Raw genomic sequence first — 13,521 nt, forward strand, 5'->3', positions numbered from 1 at the left:
AACCCGATTCACCAGATTACGAGTCTACCACTCTTAACCACTACACCACACTGGCTCTCAGTGTAGAAGAGTTTGGATTTGATATCCTGCTTTATCACTACCCAAAGGAGTCTCAAAGCGGCTAACATTCTCCTTTCCCTTCCTCCCCTCTGTGAGGTGAGTGGGGCTGAGAGACTTCAGAGAAGTGTGACTAGCCCAAGGTCACCCAGCAGCTGCATGTGGAGGAGCAGGGAATCAAACCCAGTTCACCAGATTACGAGTCCACTGCTCTTAACCACTACACCACAATGTCCAATGGGAAATATTTTAGGGGGAAGAAACCAATCCTGCTATTGTAGTTCAGCACCAGCAAGCCACCTTCAGTAAATCCAGCCTAATCAAAGACTCTGGCTCTCATTTTGAATTCTTCTGCAGGAATGTGTCACTCCATCAATCACCCAGATTGTAATTTTAGGGACTTCTTCTGAAAGAACGCTGTGCAGAGCAAACAGTGTTTAAAGCAAGGTATTCATCATATACTTATGAAATCTCATTCTTGGGGTTGATGGGTCCATAAACACATAAGCTGCCATCTTTTCTTCCCACCACCCTAAATCAAGTGTTTGCTGTCAGCTCTGTGTGAGGCTTAAATGTGAAGTTAGTCGCTTTTATGTTTTGTAATGAAACTAGCACATCATACTGAATGCAACTTGAAATTTCTCTTTTGCAGAGATTTGTCTGGTTTGTACATATTAGAATGGATTGGAATCCTTAGTTTGTATATCTATGAAAGCAACTTTTTACTACATGTTCCTTTTGAGTATGATATAGGAAGTTCTTTGTTTTGAGTTTTTAAAACACCTTGCCTTATTTAACAGGACAAAATAAACTGTTCCAATAAAAAAAGAGAAAGAAAATGAGCGTGTTGCCCATGCAGTCTTGCCAATTTAAATATTGCAAAAGACAACCTAATAAGCCAAAACAGATAAAGGGTAGAGCATGTTATGTCTAATTAAAAACAACTACTGTTAAAGTTGGAACAAGATCCAAGATTCCAGGTCATGTTACAGAAGAGTAATTCCCCATCTCCATCTAATGACTGGGGGGGGGGATTTCTACATGTGTGCCAGATAAAAATTAATGGGGGGGGAGAGAATACAAAAAAATCAGGTATATTAGAAATGAACATGTAAGGTCCTTGGATGGTTGCTCATGAGTAACCAGGCAAAACTCCAGCCGTTTCTTTAGTAGTTTTATTGTGCATGCTATGTACAGTGCAGAGCTAAAAAGTTCATGTCTGTTTCAACCATCTGCAGAATCCGGGAGTGGCCCCTTCCGGTTCTGACCCCAACAGAAGAGTTTCGGTATACAAAATCTCCACCTCCCCTCTTTTCATTTCACCCCTCTGCGTACTTGGGGCGACAGAAATAGCGTGTCTCCCTCCTCGCCCGCTGAGCGAGAGGAGTGCAGGGTCTCTCCAACATCCCCAGAGCCTCGGCTCCCCAGCTCCTGAGATGCCTGCCCCTCCCCACTGGAGACCTCGCTGCTCCCTCCGCCGGATGAGGAGGTGCTACTGGTCAGGTGGGGCTGAGGCTCTCTGTAGCATCCCGAGAGCCCTTCCACCACCCTGCGCTGAGCCGGGGACAGTTCCCTGACAGAACACTTAGGAACAAACATGTGAAATAGTTTGAGGTAAAGCAATTACTATCTTGTATGTATTTGACTCTTCCTTGTTTTCCTTGTTGTTGTTTAAAAAATGCACCACTTTCCTTTCTTTAAGAAATTATATTATTTCTCAAAGAGAAGAGAGATGGTCAAGGCAACTAGCAAACTGCATGAATCTTACAGATCCATCAAGCCTTTACAGACCACTGAGGAAGCGACAAGATCACCAGGCCCCTGAAGGCTTTTTTTTTCACCCGTTACAGAATTTTGGCGTGGGAAACACTTCAAATTCATGTTTAACCCGAGGTCAGGTTGCCACAGGTGACAACTGCACACGTGGAACTTTCCCTACAAACACACCTTCCGGGAACCCCATGAATGGCCGCCATTTCCCACGGCTTCCCACAGCAACCGCACCCCCTACCCCCCCCCAAACCCTCAAGCATTGTGTCTCTGTTTAGGGATGTTTTAATATTTAATGCTGTATTGTTTTTAACAGTCAATTGGGAGATGCCCAGAGTGGGCGGGGGTACAAATATATTATTATTATTATTATTATTATTATTATTATTATTATTATCATTATTATTATTATTACTGTCGTACATCAGGGTTACTCTAACGTAGATCAGTACATGTTAACTCTAACACTGAAGTGTCTCGCACGTAGGTATCTTGTAAAATGTGAAACAGCCACACACTTTGTAAACCAAGAAAATCTTGAATAAAAATAAATAAAAAATGTGAAACAGCACTTATTCCGTTCAGCGTTTCAACAGTTGGTAGCGACGTGGCTGATAAGGAAATCAGAATGAATACACAGATCACTTTGCTTGAGTGATGCTAACATGCAATTTTAGCGTTCAGACTTCAGTTCTCCGGCAGCACAAGCATAATATTTAAGGAACTGGAGGCGGAGAGGAGGGAACTGGCTTTGTTGACAGATCAAACATCATTATTTACTCAACCTATTTCATCTTGCAACATAAGGAACTAATCACATGGAAAGAACCACTTGTTTCTCCGCTTTTAATATACCTGAATCACAGCAGGGAGACATTTACAAGACATGGTTTTTGTGTGAGCATGGGCAGAGTGGAAGGAGGGGGGGAGAGAGAGAGTGCAAGAATAGATGCGATTTTATTATTTGGTTTTCTAAGGAAGGCTGAGTGAAAACGGAGCAAAAGGAAACCTCTCCTTTAGATTAGGGTTATTTCCCCCCCCCTTCTAAATCAAATATACTTACAGATTGCTTAAATGCATTTAATTGCTCTTGCAGGCTCTGGGCTTTGTCAGCCTCGTTCCTCATCTCATTCAAATTCCGTTTGAATTCTGTGAGCTCTAAGCGGAGTGACCGCCGTTCCACTTCTGCTGTATGTAGCCTTTGTGTAAATTCAAATATTTGCCTCTGCAGGAATGCTATGCTTTTCTGGTAGTAAAAATGAAGGGGGAGAGAGAGAGAGAGAGGAAACAACATTGTTAGCTGCGCTGATTAGGCAATAAATCAATAGCATTTAAAGCACGGGAAAATTAAAAATGAAGCATGCTTTCTGAATTCACGCAGAAAAGTGAAACATTCCAAAAGCTACTCTTGTATGCTCCTGAAGCAATATGTACAGACAGAGGATATATTCCAAAACTCAAAACAAGGCAGAGGTCCATGTTGAGGAAACATTTGTCGTATTTTTTGTATATATACTTTTGTAGCAACATACAACCCAAGTATGCAATAAGTGATACTTAAAGCACTTTTAAAATTAAAATCATGAATTGCTCTTAAAAGATTTCCTTTTAAAAATAAGTTTGTGCCTTGCCTTGAGTGCTAATGGCTGGAAATGAAGTTTTGTTTTGTTTTTAAAAATGAGAGAGAGAGAGAGAATATCAAAGCTAGGTACGGTTTGAAAAATACACTCCCTTTCTTGCAACTTTCCAGTTTTACTTTTAAGGCAGAACACTCTGATGCTACACAAACTAACTAAGTGTTGCGGGGCAGAGGATAAAAACCCACAGCCACCTGAAAGCAAATTCCCCGAGCACAGTAGCTGCTGTATGCTAATGGCTTTCATACAAACCGTAGCAGGGGCTCTGTCGTTGATTCCTGCTTTAAGAGCCTGTGCATTAATTTTGTGGAGCCCGCGAGCCAGTCTCTGAACCAACGTGTCTTTCTCTATGTAGGTAATGCTCTGGCGGCCGTCTGCTACGGCAAACTCCATCATGATGAATAGTTTGTCCATGAGTTTCGAGAAAGAATTCCTTGCCGCACTGATAAGCAGATGTCCAGAAAGCCATGAATTCAGATCTTGAGAAGGAAAAGAAGGAAAGTCCATTAAAGAAGTGGGTTTGGGCCTGCCTCCCACTGAGTACATATAAATTATGGAAATGCTTCATATAGGAAACAGTGGAACACAATGCTCTGGGCATTTTAACATACAGAATTCCACACCCCCAATATGGAAATAAGCAAAAGTTCCAGTTTTATGCAACTTTCTTAGAGACTGAACCCTATGGAACACAGAGGTGCTTACTTCTGAGGAAACCTGCTCGTGATTCTGAGTAATTCCAGACCTTCCAAATGTCCCTGTTTTCCAGGGACAGTCCCAGATTTACAGAAACCATCCTGGGTTCTGATTTGATCCCAGAACGTCCTGCTTTGCCTTACGACGTCCCTATTTTCATCAGAAAAATGTTGGAGGGTGTGGAGATATGCGACCCCCCCCCCCCCCAAGCCGAGCAGATAAGTAACTATGCAACCTATAGAAGACATCTGAAGGCAGCCCAGTACAGTGGTACCTCGGTTGTCGAACGTAATCCGTTCCGCAAGACCGTTCCGACTTCCGAAACGTTTGACAACCGAGGCGCAAAGGGTGGTCGGCAAAGTCAACGGGAAAAAGTAGAAAAACACGCAGTGGAAGCTGCTCAATTTCCAAGGTGCATTTGAAAACAGAAGCAATTACTTCTGGGTTTTCGGCATTCAGGTTCCGAATAGTTTGGCTTCCGAGATGCTCGAAAACCAAGGTACCACTATATAGGGATTGGTTTAAAAATGTTTAATGCTTTATTATGTTTTTATATATGTTGGAAACTGCCTAGAGTGGCTGTGGCAACCCAGTCAGACGGACAGCGTGTGTGTGTGTGTGTGTGTGTGTGTGTATAATGTCCCTATTTTTGGAGGGTTTGCAACTCATGCTCCTTAGTGCATGATTGTTCAACAGAATGCCACTGTTTCTTGAAGAGGGTGTCCCCCCAAAACTGTTCTACATAAAATGCCATGTAGACCCACAAACCCCAAAATACTGCAAGAGGAGGAGGAGTCTATTGTCTACATAGGTACTTGTTTGATTCCATGTTGGGACATGGCTCACTGTAACTCTTTAGGTAAAAATTACGTTGGCTAACGTCAATCTGCAACAGGGCAATTCTGGTGGATGAGAGAGAATCTCTCCAATTCCACCTTTGCACACAACAAACAATTCTCTCAACTTCTGGTGAAACTGTACGTCCATTAAGCATGGGCAGACTTTGCCTCAGGAGAAATAATGGCTTTACTAATGAGAATTGGTCTTATGCTCTCTTCTAATGGTGCATCTTTTTCTTCGTCTTCCTTGCATTAATCCACAGGTTGCAATATACGACACCCCAGACCTGTTGGATAGGCAGACTAATAACCGCTTATAAATATCAGTGAATGTGTTACAGATTCAAAAGTAGAAGGTAAGTCGCTGAATCAAATTTATAACGCTTTTCCTTTCTTTCTTGACAGCTTAGATGTCTAAATCATTTGCTGCTTAAAACTACTGAGGCTTGGTACCTTAATGCCACACTATTTATATTCCAAGACAAGAGAATATAATTTACCTTATTCCAAGGCAATTAAAATTTTACAACTACAATTACTTATTTCCCCAATGGATTTTGGTAATCATCCTTCTCATATAATGGGCCTAAGGCCCCAGCACACCCAACATGTTCTGCTTACTGCTAGATTCGTCAGGTCTGTAATTAATAATTGTGTTTAATGTTGATAAATAAAATTGTCAGTGCTCCTTCTACTAATTGGTATTCCAGATAACGGTTAATAGGTTTATTTATGCCTTAATAAAAGTCTTGTAATTTAGTTTTCCCTCTGCAAGTCAGGTCTTAATCTGTCATTACTTGTCTTGCGATAATATCAGGGTACGATGACAACCATGGCAGAGCTTATTTACATTCAGGAGAATACCAGATCTCCTGTTGCTGCTGAGAATTAAAATATTTGTTCTGAAGTTTAAAGCAGAAAGCCTACTGAAGCACATTTTTAAAGCAAGCCATCCCTCCACCCCCAGCTTGTGAGAACAAAAACAAAGGATTTCAGGCCAAATAGGAGTGCTACTCCAAAAATATTATTTTCACCTGCGGCCAAAAGATCACTTGAACTAATATGAAGTAGGATACAACTGGAACCAAAGTACTTTATGTGAAACAATAAGACCATCATTGGTTTCTCTGTATCAACATTGCACCTGGAATATAATCTGTTCAGATTTCAAGTTGCCTGGGCATAGTTCCAAATAACTACTTCAGGTACCACCACCCCCCTCCAGGACATAATCCCCACTGGGATTTTATTTAGGGGTGGGGGAAACCTTTCAATAACAAGAACCCACATGTCATATTACACTAAAAGTCCCCTTGGTTTCAGAAATATGCTTGCTGGAGCAGGGTAGAGGGGCAGTGCAAATTAAACCCCCTTGGGCAATTCAAAATAGTTGTGTGGGGCTCTTGGCCATTATGTAGAATCAGAGGTTTGGGGTGTGTAGAGGCTGGTGAAACAAGACTATGGTTTTAATTTTGTTTCCATTTAATTTTTCTTGGCCAGAGTTGTAGTTTGAATTGTCAAGTGCCATTGGTATAAAAACATTTGACAGAATGCATTGTAAGGTAAAGGACCCCTGGGCGGTTAAGTCCAGTCGAATTCGACTATGGGGTGCAGCGCTAATCTCGCTTTCAGGCCGAGGGAGCCGGCGTTTGTCCGCAGACAGCTTTCTGGGTCATGCGGCCAGCAGGACTAAACCGCTTCTGGCGCAACGGGACACCGTGACGGAAAACAGAGTGCACGGAAACGCCGTTTACCTTCCTGCCACAGCAGTACCTATTTATCTACTTGCACTGGCGTGCTTTCAAACTGCTAGGGTGGCAGGAGCTGGGACCGACCAAGGGGAGCTCACCCCGTTGCGTGAATTTGAACTGCCGCCCTTTCGATCAGCAAGCCCAAGAGGCTCAGTGGGTTTGGCCACCCGTGTCCCTGCAGAGTGCATTGTATTCTATCTCTGTTGTTTAAAATTAGAAGTCTGAACTTTATATACATATATATAACATTCGGGCTAATGCTATACTACTAGTCTTCTCCCCCTCCTCCCCCGGCGCACCCAGGATTGCCAGAGAGATTTTAAAAGAAAATAAAAATATTTCCAGGATGGGAAAGCACACAGTTTCTAAAAGCAAAGCTTCACCTCTGGTTAATTTTTAATGAATAATGGTTCTGACTAAAACAAAGAAATGTGCGGGGATAGAATCATTCACGGCTTTGAAAGGTGAAACGAGAATACAATTCAATTCCACACGGTACTGTATTGTGCTGTATCTATAACCGGAGGGAAAAGAATATATCCACTCTGAGTACCTGGCCACAGACTATCAAGGAATTACAGTAAAAGCACTAAATAATTTATGCGGCGATGAGTGTGTGAGAATTGTCCTGCACAAACACAGTTACAGTGCAAAGAGCAGGCAAGTCTTTATTAAACAAATGAAGCAAAAACCAATGAAAAGTGACAAAGATTACTCCAGTGACAACGGGAAGTTGTTTTTCTTTTCTTTTTTCTTTTCTTTTTAGCAAAACAGAAGAAGGAAGGACTGGACTCTTTACTAATGTTCGTGTGCTCAAAAGTTGAAAAACTCAGCTTAATCTCCAAGTGACCACAATACGTTCAAATAAATCTTACACGCTCGTTTCCTCTAAGCGCCACCGTTATACTGGTTAAATGTCGACACTCGTGTAAAAATGAATCCTTAGCCTTGGGTCCAAAGAGGTACTTTGAGTGCAGCTGTGGAACTGGATTTTTCTTCCTTGTTGGACTACCAAGCCATATCAAACTGACTGCGAAGTTGGTTGCTGTTTAAGAAAGCTAAACCCAAAGCTCCCTTGAGTTCAACGGCTAGTATATTTTAATGCTATTTGATGAATGTGTCACACAAGGGTGCAATGGAGTTAGGCTATTGCCCTTAAAAGGCACTGGATGAGGAAACAAGGTTGTCTGGAATCTCCCTCATCCGAGCTCCCCCTTTGCAGTCTGGTAGGAGCATGGGTATCAGTCGCAGTCCTCCTAGAGGACATCAACAGGGTTCTCTGTCATAACACCTCACGGTGGCAGCTGATGTTGCATAAACTGGCTGGGCAAAACCATGCACCGGCATTTCCAGGCCATGTGTTTTGTTAACATCTTCCGTACAATGTCAAGAGTGGCTCTACAGGATCACTCCACCAGACTAGACGCTACAGTTTCCCGCTTATAATTAGCAGGAAAATTGTACTATTTGCCCCAAACGTACTGTTTGAAGATCCAAGATACCTGGGATATTATCAGCAGGAAAAAAACGGAAGACGTTACCTGTCTTGTTAACCACTTCTTGTAGCTCGACCATTGAACTGAGGACAGCGGCAAGGAGACTAGGACTGGTAAGCCAATTGAGCGCTTGAAGAGAACGGACGTGTTCCTTCTGTTTTTCTGCATTACAAAAAAAGTGAAAACAATCCAATGGTATCCCGTAGTATTAGATTAAAATGCATTTGGGGCAATCACTCGGATTTGGAGGCTACTTGCAAAAACCACACATTTACTCAAAGATATTTGTAACATGTTTTAGCTGCTTATACGTGGGCAAAAGGGTTAAACCCAACTCCTCCCAGCACCATAACCCTACTCTCTAAATAATGCCTCCAAACCGAAGCTGTTCAATAAAAATAAAATATACAGTGTCAAAAACGTCCCACTGTCTAGTAGCCATGACTACCCAAATATTCCAGATGAGGAACTGAACTTGAAAGAACAGTGGCTCAAGACTCTCTAGAGAGCTCACAGATTAGGAGACATTTGACCCAGAGACTTTCTAGTCCATAGCTCACACTCTTTAGCAGGGGTCCCCAAACTAAGGCCCGGCGGCCGGATGCGGCCCAATCGCCTTCTAAATGTGGCCCGCGGACGGCCTGGGAATCAGCGTGGTTTTTACATGAGTAGAATGTGTCCTTTTATTTAAAATGCATCTCTGGGTTATTTGTGGGGCATAGGAATTCGTTTATATATTTTTTCAAAATATAGTCCGGGCCCCCCCACAAGGTTTGAGGGACAGTGGACCGGCCCCCTGCTGAAAAAGTTTGCTGACCCCTGCTCTTTAGCAACCAGGGGAAGGGCTATAGCTTAGAAAGGGGAGCACATGATGGTGGGCTGGGGAAACACCTCTTCTGAAACGCTGAACAGCCGCTGCCATTCAGATGGACAGGGCTGAGCAAGATGGACCAGAGGCCTTACTTGGGATAAGCAATGTTCATGCTACACTAACTCTTACAAATCTGCAAACGTTCCAATTATTAATCTCGTGGCAGTTCAATTCAGGTATGCCAAACCATAGATTGCAACTGAAAACGTCTTCCCCCTGGTTACCATAAAGCAACTTCCGTGATTTCATTGGTACAGTGCTTCGTGGGACAACACAAAAGCTCGATCTCCTAATCATGGTTGAAACATGTGCCATAGGCTTGGACACTTCCATCTCGTGCTTTGAGATTGTTTTAACCATGGAGAAGCAATGGCCATGGCTCAAACCAGCCAGCGGAGCTCACACAACAAGAGTATGAACCGGGTTTACAAACCGTGGATTTGAAGGGATCTCGTTTGTGTTAACCATGGCTGGCCCTGGTGCAGACATCATGCTACGCCTTACTACGGAACAACAAACCATGGAAAGGAGACCTGAATCCACATGGAAAGCGCATGGCATACTCTGCATTTCGTAAACACAATTAGATCTGCACTGGGTCACAGTAAATTCAGATTCAGTTTACCATCAGTTCAGATGGGGTGTGTGTGTGTGTTTCCTGTGTATTTAACACCGTCTCTGGGGTTTGGGGCTCTTTTAATTAACACGCTAAATTTGGTCTAACAGCTTAAACATAATTTCCCCCCTCAAATTATAAAGCCTATGCCCCCCATTGCCTTGGCATAATATAATTGTTATTTAAGTACTGAAAGTGCAGTTTGACACCAAACATATAAATCACCGGCTGATTATCTTACTTGACAGGTTCTGTACATCCTTGGAGTCTCCTGCGCAGACTAAGATTCCTATGCCTTCTCTGAAGCTGTCCACCCAGGAGAAAAGGGAGCTGCAGGACTGGCCCAAGAGCTGAAGCCTGTTGGCCGCCAGAACGGCAATGACGCCCTTGCGGAAGAGATGGATCATGCTGCCGCCATGTTTCTGCTTCTTCGCCTGGCCGTCGCTCATCTTCCTTTCCTCGGCCTCGGACAAAATGTTGGCCAGAGCCCGGATCTCTTGCTTGAAAACGTCGCAGGTGTTGACTTGATCTTGGAGGAAGTCCCTTTGGGTCGACAAAGCGCACGAGCGGCTGTAGAGAGCATACAAGGCTCCGGAGAGCAGCGCGCACGCCGCCAGAAGAGACATGTGCTCTTTTTGGTTTTGGGTCAACATGGCCTTAAAGTGCGAGTTCTCAAAGAGCAACTGTTCCTGCCTCTTTTCGGCGGTGGCAAACTTCTCTTTGGCTTTCTCTGCCATTTCTTGATATTTCTGTAAGCGTGAGAGGAGATACGTGTTTCAAGGAACGGAATCAACTGGCAGCCTCTTTGTAAATTGGGTGTGTGTGTGTGTGTGTGGCAGAAGCAATGGGGGCACACGGCAAAATCCAGACATCAAAGCCCCAAGGCCGCTGCCTCGCTCTGTAACCAGCCCATTAAATCCAACTTCTGCAAAGGCATGTTCAAAATCATGAGCTCGCTAAAGAGCCAATGAAAGCAAAGCTGCTTTTTAGAACCAAACCAAACCAAACCAAACCAAACCAAACCACCAAACCCTAATCTCATATTCCAAACCTATAATAGTCAAGTAGAGGAAGAGAGGCAGTGCTGTCCTTAAAACATGACATCAGCAACTGTTTAAAAGGACTTTACAATAAATTTTATATAGAAACGGAATAAATATCATTTTGCATAACTAGGAGGACTTTAGAACAGTCATATTGCACTGTCTATGTGACTAAAAGGTAAAGGTTGAGCTTGCAAAGGAAATTTGGGGGAAGTTACACCCTGCAGAGAGGAAAAAATATTCTGGAATGCGTATGTTAAATATTTTGAATAACTGTTGCTACAGATAATTCTCAGACAGGGGGGCAAGAGTTCTTCTTTGTATCTATTTTTCTATTCTTTTCCATTATCCTAGTTATTTTTTCCTCTGCCCCCCCCCTTTCTCTTTTTTAGATCATTGTGTTCTGTAATGATCATGAGTATTCCATTTTATATCTTCAACCTTTTTGGTATTCTTCTTTTTTTGATATATTGCTTTTTAATATCTTTTTTTTTATAAGCGCCTTTGGATTTTAGTACTAAAAATCTTCAATGGGGTGGTTTAAAAAAATAAATAAACAAATGTCGTGTCAGCAACAATTCACAACATCTTGCTGGGTCAAAAAAATCATGAAACCAATATCACAATATGGCGGCATCGAGGGAAGTTGCGCACCTGCCAACCAGCTGGCTGGCGGCGCACAGCTTCTCCACCCCCTCCCCGCCCCCTTGCCACTATCCGTGTATTGGACGACCCCAGTTTTTTGACATGATGCTTGAGTCAAAAAAACTTTGTCCAATCCATGGGAAAATATAATAACACAGGTCAATAGTGCAGTAATCCTTAACCATCTTATCTATGAGCAAAAGCAATGTCTATGGCTTAAAGAACAATTATTCTAGGATTTTGGTTTACATATATATTATATTATATTACACACACACACACACACACACACACACATTTATATGAACAGGACACATGGCTGGGTTAAGTTAGTTTAGCAAAAGAGAATAGTAAACTAGGGAAAACCTGGAGAGACAGAAATAGATAGGCAGCAGCTGGAAAGGGGAAAGTAAAGGTGATCTTTTAATTACTTTGCAATCAACCCCCTACTTATATATTCACAGATTAATTATGTCTCGGGCAGAATTGTATTTTCAAGAGAACGCTCTTTGTATTATTTGATCAATCACTTATTGCTTTATTCTTCACATACATAATACCTGCTATTCCAATGAATGCTCAAAAACTTAATTCGGACAAGTACGTAAATTAATGACTGAATAATAAGCATTGTGAGATTGAACTCACCGTAATATAGAAAGTACTTTGTGATACACATACAGAGAGAGAGAGCAACACCTCTAACTCATTCAATCCATGAAAGTGAGTGTGGATGTAGATGCCTATTGCAAAGTTTCAACATAATAAAAAGCTTTGTATGGAGTATTTGCATAAGTTAAATTCATTCATGGCCCTGAATGCCAATTCACTAGACAGGCTAACAGTTTGCCTTTCGATTGAATCGGCATCCTGGGCTATTAATACATTTATCTACTTTACCTAAGCTACGTTGGCGGAATGGAAAATGAATATTTTACCGTCTCAGGAAATTACGCCTCATCAACAAGCCTAGCCAATGGGATGCCCTCTAGATATTGTTGAACTACAACTCCCATCATTCCTGACCCTTGGCCACAATGCTAGTTGAGGCTGATGGGAGTTGCAGTCCAATGGAAGCTGGCTACCTTGCATCTTTAAACATTATTCGCGATTACTAAAATGCGAGTGGAAGTGAATATTCACATAATTCAAACACACAGAAAGGAAGCATTATTACAATAATTAATTAACCATTTAACACTTAAAACAGGTAGCTCTCCTGAATGACCATTCCCTTGCTTCCATTTTGGCAACCCTACCAACCGAATTGTCAAAAGAGAATTGCAGAGAAAGCTTTCCATGGAGATCTGAAGGCGGTTAAGCGTTTCTTGACTTGTTATAGGCAGGCTTCATTTGTGCAATGGAACTTTCTCCGACTCTCCTATCCTCTGCAACTGCCGTCATCCCTGCACACCCTCAAAATCTGCTCCGGAGAGTTGAAGGACCCTCCAGATCAGATTTAGAGGGTGCAAAGGGAGAGGAGGAGAAAGGGAAGTGCCACAGCATTAAAGGTACTCTCTGTGCAGAGTGCTGGATACAACCCACAGGGCATATGGCTAATTCCTCCCCCATTTAAGAAGCCATGGCTGTGGCAGGAACGAAATCTGGGCAGATGTCCGCAACCCTGTCCGCAACACTCACATTAATTTGGATCCCGCTTTTTACATAAGATTGGCATGGGAACTATTTAAGGTTCCACAAGCAAATGATGTAGATTAAACCCAAGCACATCTGCTTGCTTTAAAGCATCTCATCCATACAAAACAACTGACACAATCTTCATAGTGACGTGTACCGTATTTTTCGCTCCATAGGGCGCACCAGACCATAGGGCGCACCTCGTTTTTAGAGGAGGAAACAAGAAAAAAAAATATTTTTCTGGTTTTCCTCTTCTAAAAGCCCTGTTTTTTTGAAGATCAGCTAAAAGTTTTGCAGCTTTTTTTGCAAAGGGGAAAGCCCTGTTTTTTGAGGATCAGCTCAAAGTTTTGCAGCTTTTTTGCAAAGGGAAAAGCCCTGGTTTTTTGAGGATCAGCTAAAAGTTTTGCAGCTTTTTTGCAAAGGGAAAAACCCTGTTTTTTTGAGGATGAGCTAAAAGCTTAG

At 42.4% G+C, this 13,521-nt stretch overlaps 1 protein-coding gene across 1 annotated transcript in view; it reads right to left on the reverse strand.

The window, feature by feature from the left end:
- The window catches only part of CCDC171 (coiled-coil domain containing 171), a 190,377-nt gene that overhangs the window by 97,258 nt on the left and 79,598 nt on the right, over positions 1-13,521 (reverse strand). The window contains exons 16-19 of the mRNA XM_033173593.1: positions 9,975-10,482; positions 8,292-8,408; positions 3,717-3,943; positions 2,891-3,073 (exon numbers count right to left, since the gene is read on the reverse strand). Coding sequence (XP_033029484.1) covers positions 2,891-3,073; positions 3,717-3,943; positions 8,292-8,408; positions 9,975-10,482 — 1,035 coding nt within the window. The remainder of the gene's footprint in view (positions 1-2,890; positions 3,074-3,716; positions 3,944-8,291; positions 8,409-9,974; positions 10,483-13,521) is intronic.

The sequence above is a fragment of the Lacerta agilis genome, chromosome 16 (genome assembly GCF_009819535.1).
Source record: "Lacerta agilis isolate rLacAgi1 chromosome 16, rLacAgi1.pri, whole genome shotgun sequence".
Taxonomy (NCBI): domain Eukaryota; kingdom Metazoa; phylum Chordata; class Lepidosauria; order Squamata; family Lacertidae; genus Lacerta; species Lacerta agilis.